The sequence below is a fragment of the Excalfactoria chinensis genome, chromosome 3 (genome assembly GCF_039878825.1).
Source record: "Excalfactoria chinensis isolate bCotChi1 chromosome 3, bCotChi1.hap2, whole genome shotgun sequence".
Taxonomy (NCBI): domain Eukaryota; kingdom Metazoa; phylum Chordata; class Aves; order Galliformes; family Phasianidae; genus Excalfactoria; species Excalfactoria chinensis.
In genome coordinates this window covers 61,760,986-61,783,023 of record NC_092827.1, presented here as the reverse complement: position 1 = coordinate 61,783,023, position 22,038 = coordinate 61,760,986, and the positions used below count along the sequence as shown (strand labels likewise).

The 22,038-nt window shown below is 37.5% G+C and overlaps 1 protein-coding gene across 3 annotated transcripts in view; it reads left to right on the top strand.

Moving 5' to 3' along the window:
• UTRN (utrophin) overlaps positions 1–22,038 on the top strand; it is a 340,380-nt gene that overhangs the window by 147,254 nt on the left and 171,088 nt on the right. For 2 of the 3 annotated variants that reach the window (XM_072330886.1, XM_072330885.1), the window contains one exon: positions 355–544. In XM_072330886.1, the coding sequence (XP_072186987.1) occupies positions 355–544 (190 nt within the window). Of the gene's footprint in view, positions 1–354; positions 545–3,979; positions 4,549–22,038 lie in introns of those variants that run through there. The other variant, XM_072330887.1, reaches the window with a different exon arrangement.

The window sequence follows — 22,038 nt, the reverse complement described above, 5'->3', positions numbered from 1 at the left end:
TGTCTTTTAACAGAAAGAAATCAGGTATTTGACTTTTTGCACTTCTTTGTTTTTGTTGAAGAGAAGCATTCACACATTTCACCTATGGGAATAATCTCTACCATTAGGAGTAGCATAAGCCTGTGATGATAATACTCAAAAAGGAGATACCTCTGATTCTTCCATATGCATTCTTTAAAAGCACTGTGAAATACGTAAGTTTTGAAACATCTGTTGATAACTAAAAATATCATAATCAAAGATACAGATGTATAGTTTCTTAATAAAGAGAAGTTTCAGATTGTCTTTTAGAAGTTTCATTATAATGTGTGTAATACTGAAGGAATATTCTGACACTTGCTGTCTTGTTTTCAGAGCTGTTGATAGGCAGAATATCTTGGAGACAGAGCTGAAGACAGTTCAGACCTCATGCAAGGATCTGGAAAGCTTCCTCAAGTGGCTCCAAGAGGCAGAGACGACAGTTAATGTTCTTGCAGATGCTGCTTGGCGTGAGAACACGGGTCAGGACAGTGCCTGCGTAAGGGAACTCAGAAAACAGATGCAGGTGAGAAGCTGCTGGTTATTGTGCTTTCTCTTGGTGGCAAATATTATAAAGAAAATCTGGCTTCACCAAGTGGAGGTGTACAGCCTATTGGAATGTATTTAAAAACACTAAATTAGAAGTCAAGTGTGGAAAGAAGCAGGTCTATTCCCTAAGGTTTGAAATGTGTTTTTTGTGAACATCTGCATCACTTAGTGCTCTTAAACCTGTTTGTTGGCTGTATTCAGGAAGAGTAGGAAGGAGGGACAGAACCTGGGTTCAGTCTTCTTTAAGGATTCAGTGTATTGATGGGAAAATGGGACTGTTTCTTAAAATTAATGCATTTGGGCCTATGGCAGGAAAAAGCTGATCATCACTGTATTTTGTATTTCTATGTTGCATGCATTTTCTTTGTTGTCCTGTTTAACAGATTTGAATGCTTTCATGTGTCATAATTCTCCTGAATCTTGTAATATGTTTTTTTCCTTCAATTAATTTATCTATTTTAGTGTAGTTATTTTGATATGCATAAAGCTGAGAGGTTACATCAGCTCTCAAATCCTGTGCTTGGAGTCGTATATTCTGTTGTCTTAATTCATGGTGTTTGGCCAGCAAGATTCTGCTATCAGTAGGACTCTAATCTGAACATATCTATGTTGAATTTAAATGAAACAAGGCAATTTGAATTATCTGATAACAAATTACTGACTGTGATTATGAGGAAAAGAATGATATATTGTGGTTGTTTGTGCCTGTGGACGATGACATGTCAGTCAATGATGTTTCTGTGATTATGGTCAGGTAACTCATCTGTAGAGATGTGTTCCTCTGATATCCAGACAAAGCTTATTTTGCAGTTTACCATTGTGGGCTATATGCTGTTGTGAGGCATCTTGGTAAGGGAAGATTGTTGCTTTTTCATTGTTCTTCAGTCTGGTTAAAACTGGTAGAGAAATGCTATGTGAAGGGAGAACTGCTGGGCACAACTTCTAGCTTTGTAGGGAGGTCTACATTGAGCTCTTTATCGCATCCTTTGTCCTGGCTTATAACCATAACCACTGAGAACCAAGGCAGAGAGTAGGGATTTTTTATTTTTATTTTATTTTTTATTTTTTAAAGCATTGAAGTTTGCAGCTATAGTGTTGGTTTATTTCATTTTGCCATGATAAAAATGTAGCAAAAGGCTTTCCTTTCAGGTTGCGGCTGGAACACCCCAGTCTGTGTCAATCATTGTATCCAATGTGTTTAGTAGCCACCTGAAAAAGGTTTAAACCTAATTCAAAGCAAGGTGCAGAAAATGAACTAAGAAACAGAATTAACTCTGGGGCAGCAGGACTGAAGACCTCTGCCTACAGATGTAGAAGTGTTCAGAATGACTTTGTCTTGTTTGATTGTAAATGGACTGTGTTTGGTCTCATCTTTAGAGTCAAGCTTGTATATTAGCTGGCAAGGAAAAAAAGAAAGCAAAACTGTAAGAAGAGGGTAAATATAAGCTTCGGACATTGTTTTATGTAGAAGAGGTTTGAGCTCCTGCATGCTTATTTCTGAATGTTTCAATGTTTCTGGACCTGTCCTGCTGCTTATATTACTTCAAAAAATATATATTTATTGACAGTGTTATCAAATAATGATACTAGGCTGGAGCTGGAGCTTTACTTGTGGTAGTAGAGAAGAGTAGATGTAAGCCAGAAGCAAGACAGTACAGGGGGGAATAGTTTAACTGTGTGGTGGAAATGATGGAAAAAAAGCTGAATTTGAGGTGGAGGGTACAGGTAGTAAGATTTCTAAATATGGGATGGGAACAGTTTTTCAGTCTAGCCTGTATGAAGAACCTGTGCCTGGCACTCATCCTCATAGCTGCAGAATGCCTAGGAAGCAGCATGCCAGCATATAAATCACCAGCATCTAAACTGTAAAGTATCCAGGATCATATGAACTTGTCAGAGTTAATGCTGACTTTAGCTGGTGCCTCTGTACCGTCCTCAGTGATGTGCTTGAAATGTGTGCATATGTTCATATGGTAACATATACACTAAATAATCTGATCACTTGTTAGTAGGGTCTTCAGATTCCAAATCTAGATAGAAATGTGATATACTTTGAAATTTCATATGCTCTGATTTTACGGTAATGTTAAATAGAAGCATTTAACTTAGAAGGGGAATTACATTTAGATCAGAATTACATTTAGGATACGTTTAGATTTACATTATTTAACTGAAGCTGAAGATAAGAATTATCATGTATTTTGTATTGTGTAATATGTGCAGTTCTTCTCATGAAAATAGTGCTTTACATGTTCTGCAAAGTGATCTATGTTGTCAAAAATAGTAATATTTTATTTTCAGAGTTTTTAGTGTTTCTCATTCTGTAGTTCTCTGGTCTTTCTTTCCTCAAGAGAAAGGAAAGATGATCAAAAGCCCAGGCTGAGAATGCACATAATAACTTCCTGTTTTTCTTGATACCTGTTGGCATAACTTTCTTGGGAGAAGACATTTTCATTAACTGAATTTTTTGGTTTATTTTAGAATGTGTATCAGACTTGATATTTCCTTTATTTGCCTATTTGGATCTTGTTTGGCAGAGGTTATGTCAATACACCTAATCAATTTTGATGAAAACTTCATTCCTGATGGAATTATACTTTTTTAGATGGACTTGAGAAGGCGATATCAGTTTTCCCTGACATGAAAATATCTGATCTGTGTTGAGACAGTCATCTGCTGTTTACTCCTTCTTCTGCCACCTGTACTGTTGATGATGGCCTCTCTGAATGTTTTGTTACAGCAGCCCCTGTAATACAGATCGAACTAGGTTGAACATATCACCTTTGGAAGAAAGGAGAAATAGCTGTCTCTGGTAATGCAGCACTGCCATACCTAGTGGTAGGTTGGCTGTATTGCATTGAGAGTGCCTTGCTGGTAGCTAAACACTTCCATGGTTTTAAATGTCCTACTGTTATCCTTAGATGACTTAAATAATTCTGCTTTGTCATGGGAAAAACATCAAAATGGTGTTAACTCTTTGGATTCAGTGATGTCTAGGAAAGGAGTGGTGGCACAACTGTATACTTTCACTTTGCCCAAACCCCTGCTTCTTATCCTAGTAAGTCATTCAGGGAAAGACTTAAATAGGAGTGTTTTTTAGGAGCCGTTTCCTACTTTCTGTTGTGAGCGAGAATCCTTTGAGATCACTTTGACTAAATTAGCTCGGAGTTTTTGTAGCAGAGAGGTTTCCCCCCCGTAGTTTTTCCTTTTGTATTTGATAATCTAATTTTGAGAAGCGCCCGTGTGATTTATTAGTCTTTAGTATGTAGATAATACAATTAGAGCAGGTATCCCTCTGCTTCTCTCTGAAGATTTATAACACAGTCTGTTATTCACTCACTACAGCTCTGCCAGAGCTGCGTTCAGTCTGAGAGCGAGAGCATCCTTTGCCAGAGTGAGGGAGCAAAAGCTCAGTCTGCCGATTGAAAGCAGCTACTGAAGGAGAGCATCCGTAGTGACACACTGGAGCTGTCTTCCCGAAGGATTTTTTTTCTTGTTTCTGCAGCTTTTATGCTTAAATTAATAATCTTGCCTGGCTATTTAGTATACTCTTGAATGGTAGCAGATACTCGTCTGCTCAACAACTTCATTTACTCTCTGCACAGGCAGAGCTGAACAATACTGGTTAGACAAATCTGTGGAGATATATATTTTTTTGCATTTTTTTTCTTGGTGTTATTTTGAGAGAGAAAAACTTATGTTATTTCAGCCTGCTTTGCCTTTGATGCCTGTAAAGCCTGTAGCTCTCAAAAGCAATCTTGGAAGAGAGCATGCTCAGAAAGCTGGCAAATCATTGTCCAGTGACCGGGAGGAAATGATAGTTGCTCTTCATTTATAATGCAAATTCTGAGGTGTCTTCAGAAGTGTGGCAAACTTAAAATGATGGCTGTGGTGAGAACATCTCTGCAGAAAGTTGTGGTGTTGTTGCATCGTTTACAAAGGATGGCAGTTTCTTCTCCACGTTACCAGAAGCTGTGTAAGGTAAGAAATGCAAGACCTGAATCCTGAGAATATCTAATGCTAACTTTTATTATTATTATTTTTTTAATAAAAAGAAAAACAGAACAGGACAGATGTGAAAAGTATCTAAGCTGTGCAGTATATTTTAAAGCCTGCTTGTGTGCATGTTTTGCTAAAAGAATGGTTTAAAAATAAGTGTTTTTCAATTAAGAATACATTCCAAAAAAATAAGCGCTATATTGTGTACCATTTTAGTGTCTGGAAGGAAACCATTGCCATTCAGTTATGTTCTGTAAAATACATGCCGCCACATCTGCTTTTCCAAAGAAGTTGGTGAATTCTTGATAAACGCAGTATTTTAACTCCTAGGTACCCATTATGTAGAACTGCATTACATAATAAAACCCAGCGTTTTTGGTTTTGAGTTTAATGAAACTTTTAGTCAGGAATAAGTTTAGCAGACTAATGTGCAGCAATTTTCACATCGCTTGCCAGCATTTACAGAGTTCTTTCAGAAATCAGGAAAAAAAAAAAGAAAAGAAAAAGTTGCATAAAGAGCATGTTGACACAGAACTGCCACTCGTATCGTCGTTTTTGCTGTTAACTGTTTTGGTGGCTGATTGTTTCAGGTTCCACCAAAAGTATTCTGCTGTCTAATTGTTTTTGCACAGATGCAGTAGTTGAGACTTTCAGTACTATGGTAGCAGTGTGTGCTACCTCATAAACAAAGCTTTTTAATCAGGTTAATCACTCATCATATGAAATTATTTGTTTTAAAGTAAGATACACAAAGTTGATAAGTTATTAACTCCACTGTGTCAGTTCCTGCTTGGAGTGGTCAAACTGTGATGCGCTATTGGACTTAAATGCAAAGGTCCTGCTCCATAACTTTGGCTCAGTGTAAAATTGAAGAGATCTTCAGCTGTGTACTGACATGAACCATACACGAAGTCTTTCTGGCTGCCTTTCAATTTGATTATTATTCTTGGTGCTTGTGATGCTTTCACAAAAAACCTCAGGAAGCTTTAAAGCACCCCTAAGTTTGTGTATAAGGAGAGGACCAAAGTGTGTGATCATGCTCAGGAGCCCGATTCTCATTCCAAGCAAAGCTACTATAACTTCTCATGCTTGCTTCAATCCAAAACACATTTTATGAGCAATGTGCATTAAGAGAAATACAAAAATCTAATGCAGTAAAAAAAATCTCTCCTTTAGCATCTAACTTGAAAAAAATGAAAGAATGTAACACAATATTTATTGCATAACAGTCAATTTCGTAGTATATAGGGAAAAGCAAATCACTTTCACGTGGGTCTTTCAATGTGCTTCTGTTTACAGGACTTCAGAGGTCTCTCTTCACTATGAAGAATGATGGTAGTTTGTGTACTTATAAGCTATTTTAACAAGCACGTTTCGTTTCTGTGTCTTTGTCAATTCTATCATTGAAGAGCTCTGGTTGCTTTTGTGAATAACAGAAATCTTTTCCTAATGTGAAGGCATGGATTTTAGTTGGCTTTTAATAAATACTGCAAAAGTGCTTTGAACTTATTTAATCACGTTTTTGTATATAAGCTTGTTTCTAGCATCAAACAAGAACTATTTAATGATTCTTGCAGTAATCATTATTTACCGATTGGATTGATAACCTAGTAAATTGTTAGAGACCAAATTTGGTGAGTCTAAACCTACCAAGGGACAGTAAAAATCTTTTCAAAGCTGTTACTGATGTATTTTTTCTGATTGAGAATGTGTGCAGTGATGGGGATTTTTTGTGTAACTTAGAATTAGAGTTTGTTTTTAACATGCTGCTGTTTTCTCTTGTACGTGTCTTCCTGAAAGTAGAATTGTTGTTGGTCTGTCTGTGGAGTTAAATCAGTTGCTGAATGAGAGAAGTCTTTTACAATCCCAGTCACTTCCAGCAGGTGTCAATGTAAGGCAGTGATATATGGGAATCCGGTGATGGAAATGTTAATGCTTAGATGAGAAAATGGCATGGAAATTACAAATTAAAAACAGCCCTGACAGAGGGTTGGTAAGGATCTCTGATAGCAATCAGTATATTTCTATTTTGGGTAGTTCACAAGTTTGTCCATACCCTATAAACTCTGTGGGTATACAAAATACTTCAGTTCTGCCTAGAAGTTATTTACTACATAGGATGTGAATTATTGCTTCATAAACCACCATCTAAATGTTTGATGTAAACTGTCTTCTGAAGCTTAACAGCACACACTGCAATGAGATAAACATTTAAAAAGTGCCAATGAAATATTTAAGGCATATCCTTGGAGTTAGTGTTTGTCTATTTCTAAGCACACTATCTATGAAAGAATAAACAAAGCCTTAGTATTAAACTACTGAGGAAATTTGCACTTGTTCCTTTTATTAGCGGATTAATGTAGTAGTAACTGTTGGCAGTCATAGTCTTCACTTTGCATATTTGTTGAATGCAGAAACAGAAATGAATGTTTTGGTGAGATACCATTATTGCATTACTGAAAAGCAGGAGATCCAAGGTTTGGGATATATATATATATTATAATATATATATTTGGTGCTTTTTTCTTTCACTAACTCCTTTACACCAAGGTAAGTTTGGACAAATGTAACTTCTTTTTCTGCTAGCATTGCCCTTTGATTCTTTTACGCTCATTCTTTTAGTGGCTTATTTGTACTCTTGGCAGTGTGTTGTCAGGGCAGTGTATAACACTGTTTGCTTTATTGTTAGTACCTTTGTCTTAAAGAGGTTTGGTGCTCAAAAGAAACAGACAGAAAAATGTTTTGTAGGGATTGCCAGCCACTCTGTGTTCTTGCAAACGTGTGTGTGTTCCTAAAGAATACCTTCTGTTAGGTATATTCAAATAGCTTGGACAAGAATGAGTTTAAATTTTTATTGGGAGCAGAAAAATTCATGGTAAGGTAAAATCAATATATCCTTTCTGGGAGACCAGAATATTACATATGAAAGTGAAGATTGAGAAGCTTTCTCAGTTTTCCCTGACTAAAGTGGAAGAATAGTATTTCTCTGTCAGACAGGTAAATGATTAACTTGAAATATGTATCTTGTTGATGGAGCTTGACTGTGGATTTTTGAAATGCACTGCTGACATTGGAACATTCTGCTGCTGGAGGAGAGACTGAGAAATACAGCTGGTAGCTGTATTTTCTTATTCCTGATGTGGCAGCTTCTCGAGAACGAGCAAATAAATATTTCCAACCCAAAAACCACCATAACCCAACTGAAGATACTTTCCTTGTAAGGTGCTTGAAATCACAAAATTGGCCTCTGTGCAAGTCTTCGCTCTTGAAGGAGTAGAAAGCAAGTCAGGTGAATTGCTGTGTAAAAAGAACTAATGCTTCAGAAATATACATTTTGGAGGATTTTTTTATTTTATTTATTTTAATGAATGCATAGTTTAAAATGTAACTATCACACTTTTCTTCTTTATGGCTGGTGTTAAATTTATAAAGCCATGGGCAGTTCAAAGCAGTGAATGTTAAGGTCAGCCAGACTCCTCTTGCTGTGACAGTAATGGTTGCTTTCCAAAAGATACTTAAGGCTGAATTTTGTGAGTAGTAGCACATTTTCAGTTCATATTAAATTCAAAAAAAAAGTGAAGGTCATGAGAGACAGGGAGATCTTAAAAGAAAAACAATAACAAAAAATCCACAAAATAAAATAACGAGCCCTCAAATATGCACCTTGAAGGGCTGTGTTGAGAAATGGGGAAGGAAACTTGTTGAATGGTGAAACTTCTTGTTTCCACTGAAGTTAACTAATTTTTTCTGATATTTGCATGTCTTTAATTTGATTTAGAAAATAAATCAGACCTTTGATCACATTTGTGTATGTAATACAGGTAATCAAGCATAGATGAGGAAGAGAATTGAGAACAAAATTAATCTTGGTTGTATGTCCCGAAGCAGGACACTAAATGAAGCTGTATGTTGATAAGAAATTGAAGTATTGACTCTGTCATCAAAAGCATTGCTGAACTCTGTAGATGGTTTTAAGAGGAAAAGGTTAAGTCTGCAGTGTTTCTTGTTCTTTTAAACTACCATATGGTCTTCTAGAAGGAAAAAGGCCTGAAATAAGGAGAAACTTGGAAATACAGACTGTTGCCTATTGAAATATGATGAGGTTAAAAATGCACTGGTAAAAAGAGTTTACTATTTTGAAAGGCAATTTAATAAATATAATTGTCAGCATCTGATGAGCTTAGGTTTTTGCTTTTTGGAAAATAGTTAAGAAATGTGTAGGGTGACTGTTCCACTTCTATACACCCACTCTGTATTGTGTATTGTAAACAGTGATGTAGAAGTACTGACATCTCTTATGATTTCATAAGGTAACGTATGTGCAGGAGTGGGATGAGACATGACTGGATGTTAGACAGGCAGAACAAGAGGCTGATAGAGACTCAAATAGCTTGAAGTGCAATGAGAGTCCTGCTGCCTTTGCCAACAAACTGATTGAAAGGACTAGAGCGCCTTATCATTTGATGAAGTGTGGATATGCCAGGAATGTATGTAAGTGAATGATCATTTAAAGTTAGTGAGATGGACATAATTTCTTCTTTGATATGGGTTAGAAGTTGGAAACCTGAAAATTGGTGGTATAATACTTGAAATTAGGGACACCTCAAGTTCTGGGAGTTGAAGATTGGTTCGTTACTGGCATTTATCACAGAATAATTACAGCAACTACAGAAGCAATGGGAAGACTGAATGGAGAAACTTAATAACTTTTAAAACTGACATAGAAGAAGACTGGAATTGAATGTCTAGGAAATCTAATTTCTTTGTAAAATTCTCAATACAGCAAGGACATGTTATTTTAAACATCAGCATGGAAGGGAAAGGGGGAGAAAAATCTGTTTTTGTACAGGTGGAAAAGTAGGACTTAGTTTAGAGAAGGACACAGAAAAGCATTAATATTGCGTATTATCATCCAGTGCACTTCAGAGAAAAATACTGCTTTGCAGTAAGTTGTTTGGGCTGAAAGATAGATTGAAGCTGTACATAGTAGGCTGCTTTACACTGGCAGAAGTATTTGATATAACTGTGTACTAACTTTTTGACAGGCTATTAACAGTTTAATAGCAGAACTAGTATAAGTATTTTGATGCTGTACTGGAAGACCTTTAAACCTCAGTGCATCAATCAAAAGATTTTAAATGTAAGATCAAATGAAGTTTAAGTTGAAAATACAAAAACTGTTGCAGAAATATAGTGGAAGTAATTTCTTTGTTGGTGTTGGCTGTTAACATATTATAGATTATTTCCCTCTGAAATTTCAGAGGATGTGAATATTATCACGTTTTGTTGAACTAGAAAGACTTGAGGTGCTGAGAACCCTTCTTTTTCTTGGGGACAGGAGAAGTTGCTCTGAAGCAGGCTGCCCAAAGAGGCTGTGGTATTTCCATTTCCAGAGATACTCAGAACCACAGTGGATGAGGTTTTAAGCAGCCAGAGTGAGCTTTGTAATTGGTTTCTGACATTGGAACTCTGTGATTTCAAGAGGTCTTCCAGCTTGCAGTTCTCTGCGAGGCTCTGTGCTAGTGCCCTAATACATTACATGTGAAGACTAAAATAGTCAGAGCTGTAGTGCAGCAGTTCTCAGCTGTGACTGCTGCCTACTTCCTGTCAAAAGGAAATTCACATCCTTGACTCACACGAAGGGCTCTTTCTGCTCTACTGAATTCTGATCCAAATTTGGGTCTGCTGTGAATCTGTTCTACAGCCACTGCTGGTGTAACTACAGTGGGAATGGTGTTGTACAATTGGTACATATCTGGACTTTGTCATTATGATGAGATGGCATTTTAGTATAATGTAACTTGCTGAAATCTGACCCGTCCCCCTCCTTTTCCAGTAATTACTTTTTGCATTGTTAGGTGTCATTTTCAGTTCCTCTGAAGAGGAGAACGTGCCACTAGCCCCTTTCACAGAAAGGTTGTGCACATCTTACATGATGAGTGTGACTGAAACATAACTGCTTTGTTTTGCCATTTGCCTAATTGTGATCAGTGCCAAGTGAAGCTTTGTGATAAATCCACACTTTCCTGTAAATTTTTTAACAGGAGACTGTGCTTTTGTTATACTCTGTGAATATAAAGCTTTTCTAGAAATGAAATAAGGGGAAACAAAATGAGAATGGACGTAAGACTGAGTAAACTCAGTATTTTTTTTACTGTTGCATCAAGCATTTCTGTTTGTGAGCAGAATGCAGCTTAGCAGGAGAGAAAGAAATGATGGGTTCTCGGATGTAACTTTTTTGTGATAGCATTTTTCATAGTATTTTGGAAGGAAGAAAAGGAGGATATTTCAGGACAGCCTTGTAGAATCTTACACTGAAAGACAAGTCTGAATTTTGATCTGAAAGTATTTTGCTACTGCAATGAGAATGGACGTGAATATAAAGTATGGTGTAGTTTTATTAAGGCATGGATGTAGGATTAATGGGAAAATTGACTTCCATGAACTTCATGTGTTTACAAGGAACTGGATCAATATTTGATATATGAGACCATCTTACCGTAGTATTTTACCACAGCACTCTGTGATTGCTGCCATTTTTCATGGAACAACCTTTTTCCTCTTTCCCTTAGGGCTCAGTTACTCTGCCCAAATTCCTGAAATCCTGAAGCGGTAAATGCTTAGACCAGCACCGTGCTTTACCATTTCCTGTCTTTAGAACTGACCAGCTGTTCTTCTACCTCATGCACATCACTTCAGCATATATTTAAAAAACAACTATACTCACTATGTAGCTGGGAAAATAGCACTGCTTGGATCTGGCCTGTAGCTGCTGGTCTTCAGTGACGCTGAAAGACCTGTGTTCCCTTTTGTCTCCCTGTCTATATTTAATTCAGACAAGCTGCCATGAGACCATGTTCCTAAGTAGCCCTGCAAGTTTGCTATTTCATTGGCACTGCTTGCAGTCTTGTGGGGCTGCCCTGTGGTGTTCCCATGCTGAGCATTCTTGATTTACTTTGCTGCAGAGCATTCTGCTTTGAAGTAACTTATGCAGTCCTGTGTAGCTGTGTAATTGAATGTGGGTGGAAGGTGTCAGTGGCGATCCTGATAATTGATGTCCTGTGTTGTGCTACTGAAAGCGATTCTTCATAGTGGTAGCAGAGCTATATTTCCTGGTGTCTTCTGTTGTGTGTTAAGTGTGGTAGGTGCTGCAAATGAAGGAACAAAGTGAAATGCTGCTGATGCTGTAGATGTTCCTTGGTTGCTGATGAGTCCTGTATCTGTGGGCACCGTGTTGTGCTGGCTGTGCACTGGTGTTTAAAATTTCTGACCTGAAGAGATCATCTGGGGGAAGGCACAGACTTCAGTTTTCAGCTCCTGGCATTTCTGCTAAGACTGCTGACCAATTAGTGCTAATTGTGCTGGGTTGTGTGATGCGGTCCTGGAACAGTCATCTGAGGTCGCTGCTCTTTGTCACCTGCCTTCTTTGGACTCAGTATGAGCTATGCGTTGTTCTTTCACATTCTTTTTCTTTTAAGAAATAATTCATTATTAACCCTGAGATAATCAGCTACCCTTCAAGTTTGATTTTGAATGTTCTGTTTTAAATACCGTAAATCACTTGGTTAATGTTATCTCTTATTGTTTGCTACAGAAAGAAGCATTAATTTGCTACAAGTTTGGGCACTGCAAACTAGTTGAAACAATTTTTTCTCCTCATTCTATTACTGAAAGTCTTCAGAATTTGAATGAAGGGTCCCAACTGTTCTTACTGTTTGAATTCATCTGAGATTCTTAGGGTGGAGTCTTAGTAGAATTTCCATGTGACACAAAACTTTCCCTCCACCCCTTTTAATGTTTTTTTTGTATTATCAAGCACAAACCTTTCTTTTCTGGGAAAATGGGGCCAGAATGAAAAAAGAAAAGCCTCTCAATGGAATTAAGCTTTTATTGCTAGGTGTTTGCATCAGAGGCTAACAGCACTTCCTCAGGTGTTTTCACTTTATAGAGCCTGGTGCAATGATAGATTAGCTCTGAAATTTCTCCTTCTAGACCTCAATAAGATGACTACAGTTTTAAACAGTTCAGCTGTTATTTGTATGCAAATGAGTTAGGGAGATAGCTGGATTGCGGGAAGCCTGCCATCCCTTATAATGGAGGGCAACATTGTTTCATTAAGGTAAGGATACTTTTAAGTGAAAATAGGAAAAGTAATGGAGAGGTTTTTGTAGAAGAATTTGGGTTTGAACATGACCTCCCATGAGCCGTTCTTCATGCCCATGTGACAAGATGCTTAAATAGCTTTTGTTACGATCTTTCTCTCCCCCAACCCCTCTTTGCTAGGTAACGGAGTTCGGTGTTGCACTGTGCAACACAGTTTCACGTATCTCTTTCAAATAGTATTGCATCTTTGCAGCCGTCTTTTTTTTAAGAGAAAATAAATAATAAGGCCTTGAGCAATGTAACATGTTACAATAAAATTTGGGGCTGCTTATATTAAAGCAGGACATTGGAAAATTACTTAACAGTGATAAAGATTTGGTAACCGGGAACCAGTAGTAATGGTAGCAACACCTCTCAAGCACTAAGAGATGTGCAAAGCACATCAGCTTTGTCTTAAAGGAAGGTGAGTGCATTTCTTTTCCTTTCCTCCTTTGTGGAGGAATAGTAATAACTTCTTTCACAGAAAGCAGTCAGCACTCTGCCAGCAAAATCCAGATATGCTGATACGTATTTTCAAAGAATCACAAGGGTTGGAAGTGACCTCAGGAAATCAGCAAGGCCAACCCCACAGCTAAAGCAGGTTTCCTACAATAGGTTGCACAGGTAGACGTCCGGGTGGATCTTGGATATCTCCATAGAAGGAGATTTATGGCCAATCTGCTCCAGTAGTCTGTCACCCTTACCATAAAGAAGTTATTTCATGTTTTATATATGTTTTAGGCCATTACTCCTTGTCCTGTCTCTGCACACCACCACAAGCCTGGCCTCATCCACTTGCGTCCCACCCCTCTTTAGGTACTTAAAAACATTCATCAGATCCCCTCTTGGTCTGCAAGCATTTCTGGCTATCTTTCTATACTTCAATAGTGATTTTCATTTTCTGAAGTAGCCTCATATTAAAGGTAGTCCCTAAAGTTATTTTCAGTTGTTGATTGTAATAGATTCAGTAAGGGAAAAGTGTCAGAGGGGCAGTGTTGCTAATAGCTTGTTTTCATTTTGATATTGCTGGTAAGTAGCAGTAACAGGAGAACTGTAGCCTGCTTGCATAATGTTTACTAATTGAACATGTCTGTGGCTACTGACCTGTTGCTGTGGTATCAAAGATGATATTCATTTGGGAGCATTAGTTATTGTTGGTACACATGCTGATCTGCCCCTGGTAGAAACAATCAGTAGCAATTTTCTTATTCTGTGGCTAAAGAGGAGCTATTTGTTCCTGTGTATTTTTGTGTAATGAACCTCTGCTTTTGCTTAATAGATCATCTGTTCACAGTAGAAGAAATATGAAAGAAAGTTATGTGCAGCTTCCATGGAGCAAATGAACAATAGAATATATGGAAGCTAGTGGAAGGTAGCTTTGGCTGATGTTTGTTTGGCACATTAAAGAAGAGTTGATTTTAGGAATAAAACAGAATTATGCTTCAGTCTAAGAAGACTCTTCTACTTTGGGTTAAGTGTGCTAATCCTTGAATATTCAAGGTTCCTAATCAAAATTTGAGGAGGCAATGAAGAGGTGAACTTATTAGGTCTAGTACATTGTTGAGGTGTGTGTTCCCTGGAAGTTCTAATTGGTTGTGCTAAAACTTAATGAATATTATTCTACAGGAAAGAATTAGAGTGAACAAAAAAGTAACAGCTGCAAATGAAAAGTAGTTTAACTCTAATTACTGTGTTTTGCATATTTAATGTAACTGGGCTGTCAGCATGCTCACTATAAGTAGCTTCTGTTATCACCAGGTAAGAGCTACTAAAAAGTATGTGAGGAGTCTAAGTGCAGGTGACATGCAGATGTTCTTCGAGATGACAAGTAAAGACCAGTTTGAAAACAGAAGTGCTTAAATGTGATAGAATTTTTTTGATTGAAAAAGGAGAGGGATCACACACACAAAATAACTAACCCCCAAAAAACCCAAATGCACTTGGAGAAAACCAATAAAGTAACAAAAAAGCCACAGCTCAAAATAAAAGCTAATAGAAAAATAGGCTTCGTACACAGAAATGACTTGCACAAATGACTTGTATTATGACAAATACATATATGATTATATTAAGACTTTTTGATTAAAGCACAAGGGAGTGCCTTATATACATGTATCTGTTTTCTCTTGTATGAAATCAAGGGAAATGACTCTTAATTGGTGGTTTCTATGATCTTCTCTGAACGGCAGGTCTGGAGCAGAACACAACTGGTTTTTAAGTGGAAGAAGGCTTTAAACCACCTTCTCCAGGCTTCAGTCCAATTGCATAGGGCTTGTGAAAGAGGAGCTATGATTTAGATAATCTCAGAAAGCCCAGGGCTTAAAGCTAAGTCTGATCACTTGTCTTGTTTAGCTTTTTTTAAATTTGATTATAAAGTATGTTTATGTTTTATGGCTGTTTGATACCATCTCAGCGTCTTTGCATGAGATAACTCTTTAGTAATGATATTTGTGTAGTGAGGAAAAGTAAAATGAAAGAAAAACAGCTGGCTTGGGGTTACATGAATAGGATGAATTTCCTGTTTTGTTTGTGTTTTTTTTGGTCTCACTTTATTGTGATTTCCTAGGATGCTTTTTGAAGTTGGAATAAAAGTACTGTTAAGTCAAGAGCTGGCAGTCACTCTATAGTGTACTTGGAGCATCGAGGCTTCAGTCTGTAAGGGAGCCTAGAACTTTTGCAGACAAAGCAACAAGTATGAATGAAACTACAGGGAAGGTAAAAAGATGAAATAAAATGACATGACTAGGTGCTGAACTACAGAAAACACTTAGCTGATGAATTGCTATGGCACTGTCCATTTTGTTCTTGTGTAGCAACATTTTATTAGGTGTTCTAAAGGGGAAAAAAAGTCTTTTTTTCCCCTGGACAAAGCTTCAGAGTGTCTTTCTACTGCAAAAATACGTTTAGTATCACCTTGAGAAGAGTTAGGGATCAGGCTGAATCTGTAATTGCTCCAAAATTTCTCAGTTCAGAGAGCAAATGAACTGTGCTGCCTTATCAAATGTTGATACTTGTGTTGACTTTTTTTTTTAACCTATCCCTTTCTATCCTTTACCTCCTTCATGTCTGAAGAATTTCTGTCAGCACAAAATGAACACTTGTTTCTCATACAGACCCTTTTCAGACTTGCTTGGTTAAATGTTTCTGGTTTGACTGCTTTCAGCAGCAAAGCTTGTCTGGGTTTGCACAAAGAGATAAAACTAAAAGATACCGCATCTGTAGTAAATTTGTGCAGATATGCAGGCCACCACCACCTCAACCTCCATGAGTGTGTGGTTTGCTTTTGGTGAGAGCAAGTACAATTCCATTCCTTTCAATGGAAGAAAGCAAAACAACAACAACAACAAAAGTGAGTAAATTACCTTTTTAAAAAAAAATAAATAAAAAAAAAAATATATATATATATACAATATAATGAAATATAATTTGATCACAGCTGTAGGAATTCTGAATGGCTACTGTAATTGCTTTCCTGGTTACTTTCCTGTGCACAGGTTTGAAATCAATTTTTACACACGCTCAAAGAGAAAATGATGACTGCTCCTTCCCTTTTCTGACCTTTTCCTGCCCCTGTCACCTTTGAAATTGGCTGTTTGGCAAGCATGCCAGCTGCAGGTCACCCAGTCCTTAGTTTTAGGGCTTGTGGTCCTGCCTTCATTGATTTTGCACTTTTTATTTATTTCTCCGTGTAGAAAGGAAGAAGAGTAGCAAATCAAGTTCTTTGGCTGTGGTGAACATGCTTTTAAGGGCCTCCTGTGGCATGATATTTGGCATATATAAAAAATAAAAATAAAAAATTCTTGTTTCCGGGATGTGTTTTCTGTGTGGCAGAACAGCTGTTACCTACACATGGATCTCCTGCTCAAAGCTCATAAGATGATGAAGGCTCTACATATTGCAACAGCAAGATGAGATGCTGGTAGATGTTCCTTGGGGACACGCTCTAATTCCAAAGCAAATGTCTGTCTGTACCTACCAGCAGTCAGATCTGCGGGAAATTTTCCCAGCTTATCCACCAGCTTTTCCCTGAGAGAGAATTAAAAAGCAAATTTAATTTTTTTGTACTGCCTGCCTTTAAGTGAAAATGTTAAATGTGTTCAAGGGCAAGCCAGTATTTCAAGTAAAAATGTTAAATGCATAATGCAAGGACAAGCCAGTCTTCTAACAGCTGTTGCTACACAACTCAGGGGCAGCTCTCTCAGTGCCCACTGCTCTCTGGTGTACTCACCTGAGCCAGCCCAGCTGGCTGCTCCTGTCCCTTGGGTCTCTAACTGGAGAGGAGTTCAATGGATTCAGTTAACAATGCACCACTTTTGCAACTGACAGAAGAGAAAGAATGCTGCATGGGAAGAAGTAAAGTAAGATTGTGCACTTTTAAGCTGCTTGTGGTTGGTTGTTGGCCAATTTTCTTCACGTAATGTGGTGGTTGTGGCTGCAGAACATGAAATTTTTGCCAAAAAAGAGAAAGCCAAAAATAAAATATAGTGGTAGTAGTCAGGCAGAAGTATTGTCTTACTGTTTCTGTTAAAACATCACCTTAGCTCAGTTTCTTGTTTTGCCTGGTGAGCTGAAGGCAAGAACAGAAAGGAAAGGGGAAAAACAAAACAAATCAAACCACAATTAATTTCGCCTGAGTTAATGTAGAAGAGACTTGGTATCTTAAGCAGATGTCTTTGATGTTGATTGTACTGTTCTGTTACTCCATTCTTTCCTTCACTTTCTCCACTGCTTTAGCTGTAGCCTTTCTTTCTCATCCCCCAGGGCAGCCACTCTTTGTACTCAAGCCAGAGTGACAAATGCTCTTTCATATGAAGGATGAATCTTACTTGTAAACTCAGTGAGATCAACTTTCAAATGCTCCTTAGCTAAGGTTGTGTACTGGGAAGTGCAGTTTCATCATTTCAGTTGTATTTGGTCCTTCCAGATGACAGTAGTAGGCTTTGAATGCGATGTGAGGTTTTGTAAATGTAGTGCACTAATTGTTGCTATTTGTGGTTATATCATCTATTAATTTCTCTCAGTTAAGAGACCAGGTTGTGACTGACTACATTACATCTTCAAGGTCTATGCCAACCTGGGTAATTCGATGGTTCTATGATTTTGGAAATTCTTCCTTAGGTTGCTAAAACATTCTTTGACATGTCTTCTAGCTCAATGCTTCTCCTTGTTCCCCTTGAAGAAATGAAAGTTCACTTCCCAACATATGTTACCTGCATTGCAATACAAAGATATGTCTGAAACATGGGTCCTTGACAGATCTTTCCTTTAGTTTTTCTCTTGAATTGTGGAAATGGTATCCTTAAAATCTGCCCTAGATGGTTGATAAACCTCTGTTTTAAGAAAACCTGCTGGGTTTATTAAACAAATAGGCTTTATTATTATCAGCACTTATTATTTTCAGTATAACATCTTGAGCTGTAATATTTACATCCAGAAAAAGATCTATAAAATGGCTGTCAGCAGCACTGTTTGCCAGTACTGTTCTCTACAGACGGCAGTGCATGTACTGCGATGCTGTCTGCAGAGGTTGCCCTCCCTGGGATTACTCTGCAGCAGGGCAGCACAAGAACACATGTATGATTCACTTCTTGAGGTGAGATGAAATCCTCTTCCCACCTTTCTGCTGTTTCACTACTTATGTTTTCCAGCTGATGCAGTATAGATGAACTCAGTCATGAGCACAAACTAGAATGCAATGTTTTGTTGCATTTTCTTTTGGGAAAGCCAGCTAGATTTTTCTGGTTAAGAAAGTATCATAGTTTCAAAGTAGTGGTAGCCTTTATCTTGACTGTTGTTACTGTCCTCTGGTTTCACTGAATTATTTTGCAACTCCTCAAAGTGAATGCCACAAGAAGGCTTTCCTCAGGCACCACTGATAAATTACTTCCCTGGGGACTAGACTGTATATAAAGTATTAAAATGCATCATGCCTATGTGATTGCAGTGAAGCTGTGCACAGAAATCAGAGCTGATTCCTTATCCTGTCCTGTGTCATGTTACTTTTATAGGTATGTAAATGGGATCAGCTACCTATTTCATTCTGATAAAATGGATTTGGTTGAAAATGAGAGGCATAGTGCTGTGGAGGTATGTGATATGACTGTACCCAAAAGGGCCTTCAAAATTGCAAGTGGAATTCAGCATTAAGTCTCCCTAAGAATATCTGTTCCTGATGATCGGCAAATACGTGCTAAGTCTGCTACTGGAGTTTAGAAATGGATGTAAGAAATTGTGTGCCTGCAATTCTACCTCCAGAATTTTCTTTGGAATTTTTATGTATCAAATGTGTTTTTCTGTTAAGGTACAACCCTTGATTTTCTGACTTGTGCACGGAAAGAAGAACAAGCTATGTATGCACATAAGGATTGTGTATTGCTGTAAGTGACAATAGAGATGCATAGGTTTAGATTTGAAACAAGTCTGGCTCTGGAAGATATTCTCAGAATCTACAGTTTTTATTGCTCATGAGTTTATTACAGAAGGAACAAGTGGACACTTGAGATGATGATGAGTCTTAATTATTTGGATAGAAGAGAGGGGAGTAGTGATCAAAGTGCATGAAGAAACTGAAGTTACTACCTATTTTCTTAGCTTGGTGTTGAGATCATCTATAGCAATGTCACTTCTTAAAGATATTTGGTCTGCTGTTACCTAAGGGCAGAATTCTTACAGCTGGATTTAAGCCCAAGTAACTCAAGTTCTTCATGTCTTCATTATTACAGCTTTTTGTTATTGGTATTACATGCTGATGAAATGAGATTAAGTGAAATCTCCATTATAATTGAGAGATCAACCCACTGCATGTTGCTCCCTGACTATAAATTCATATAACACACATATAATACCTAATATATATATATAAAATCACAGCCCAGCGTGAAAGTTGACCCATACGTATTGGAAAACCATAGCAACTTCTTTTTAGACAAATCATCATTTCTGCAGCTGTCTTCTTGATTCTTTGCTATTGGCTTAAATAGTTCATGAATCTCAGTGCCTGAAACTTGAAGCAGTTTGCTTGATCAGACCTTGCTAGAGCTTAGCAGAGTGAAATAATTCTGATACTGTTGCTCTTCCCCCTGCTCTGATTAACATTGTTGGCTCACGGTCATTGTAAGACCCAATGGTTCAGCACCCAGATCTTTCTTTCCAATGTCACCCTCTTGTTCATAATTTCTCAGTTACATTTCCTGTGTTGATTGTTGTTAGTCTATTCAGGTGCTGGTTGTTCTCAGAGGTGTGCCTTCTTTCCATTCTCCTAGAATAGTTCCTCAAATTGCCAAGATTTGTTACTAATTCTTATCTTTCCTCCAGATAGTTGGTAGCTTTACATTCTTTGTTAAAATCACTAAGTTGATTGATGAAAATATTCATACATCCTGGTCTCAAGACCAGTCCTTGTTCAATCTTTATGTGAACCTCATTACTAAGTGTAATTTTTCAGTTAGGTATGTTTGAATCTGGGACTGTCTTGTAAGACTTTTGACACTCAGTGAAGTCAAAATGACTGACATTTACTACCACTCCCATATTCCCAAGGCTTGTTATCCTGTCAGTGAAAGAAATTGTTAGTCTGACATGATTGATTCTTCACGAATCTTGTTGGCTGTTGCTGATTTTCTTGTTATGTTTAAGGTGCTTAAAATGTGCTTGTTTTTTTTGGTAGAAATTGAAGTAAAACTTAGAGATATTGAATTTCTTAGTTCCTCCTTGTTACATAAGTTAAAGAGAAGAACTGTGTTTGCATTTTCCTGCATTCTGAGTTGGTACTCAGCTGCTAATGGTGCTGATATGTAGTGACTGTTATTTAAGTATTTTTTGGGGGGTCAAATTTTATCAAGTGTGCCAAATTTGTGTGCCCTGGTGGCGCACAGTGGTTGAAGTGCCGCTTGCAACACTGGAGGCCCGGGTTCGAATCCCCCCCTGTGGCGCAAATGGTAGAAGTGCTGCTTTGCTACACAGAAGGCTTGAATCCTGGGAGTTGGACTCGATGATCTCTAAGGTCCCTTCCAACTCGCACGATACTGTGATACTATGATAGTATGAAATTTGAAGAAGTCAAACTTACCTTGTTACTCTTTGACCTGTTCTTGTGGGTTGTAGATTAAATTTTTACTGCTTTATCTCTGATTTTGATTATTTAGCACTGCTGCTTTCTCAGCATAATTGTTCCTATTGTGTACTATAGTTTTAGAGCCTGGGTGTAGCACTTTAGTGTTACTGTTTTTTAAGTATACTGTTTATGAACCAACCTTCATGCCATTAACAACTCCCCTTAGTTTTTCTCAGAGAAATAAATAAATGTTATGTCTTCTGGGAAAAAAAAGACAATAAATAATTTAGACAGATTGTTTTCTAGAAAAATGCATGTATATCTGCCTTTAGTTTTTCAAAAACAAATCTATACCTCTGTAGAATCACTGAAATTGCTTGTATGTACTTTTCTGTCCCATTTGAGCTGTGGAAGTTTCTTATGTACAGGGAGTTTCTTCTAGTTCAGCATACTGAATATTGTGGATCTGCAGTGATTTGTATATGACTTTAGAGCTTACATGAGAAGCCTGTTAAAATTTTTATGTTTAGAAGTCACAAAATATTCAGGTAGCGTTTTACTCTTAGGAAGGGAATAGAAATAAATGGTGATGGTTTTTAGTGCACTTCCAGGCCGCTACTCTGCTTCTCAGTGAAATGAGGAAAGATGGAAAGCAAATGAGCGTGGAAATAAAACTTGGGAGCAGTACAATCCTTTCTTGGGGTAACTTAAAATTCAAATGGCAATTATTAGGAGTGTTTTGCTTGGTTTGTGTGTCATATGCATTTATTTTCTTCTGTGTATTTTTTGCTTTAACTCCCAAATAACTTGATTTAGTTGCTGTCATGGGTGCTATTATGTTCCATCATACCCAGACTTTTCTTTACTTAGCGTAAGTAATAGAACAAGTGTGTACGTGAGATATTTTTATTGGGTTTAGAAACATCCACTTTAAAAGGAACTGAATTTATGATGCTAGAAAGCAAAGGTCTCTTTGGAATAATGTCTGCCTATATGTTTTAGGACAAAGATGTGTCAGTGTCTTCCTACTTAAAGGTAAATACGGAAATGAATGATGCCTAGCAAGGCTGAGGCTTACTTATGGGTGTTCTTGGAAAGCTTGCTGTGAAATTAATTCTGTGTCTAGTAGGTGATGAATACTAGGCAGAAATTATGCCTCTGTTCCATCTATGCTGAGGAATATATATATTTTTAAAATATTTTTGGCCTATAGGAAATAGAGCATATCAGGGAATATATGTTGCTAATGAATGGTATATGAAAAAAAGACTTAGAGG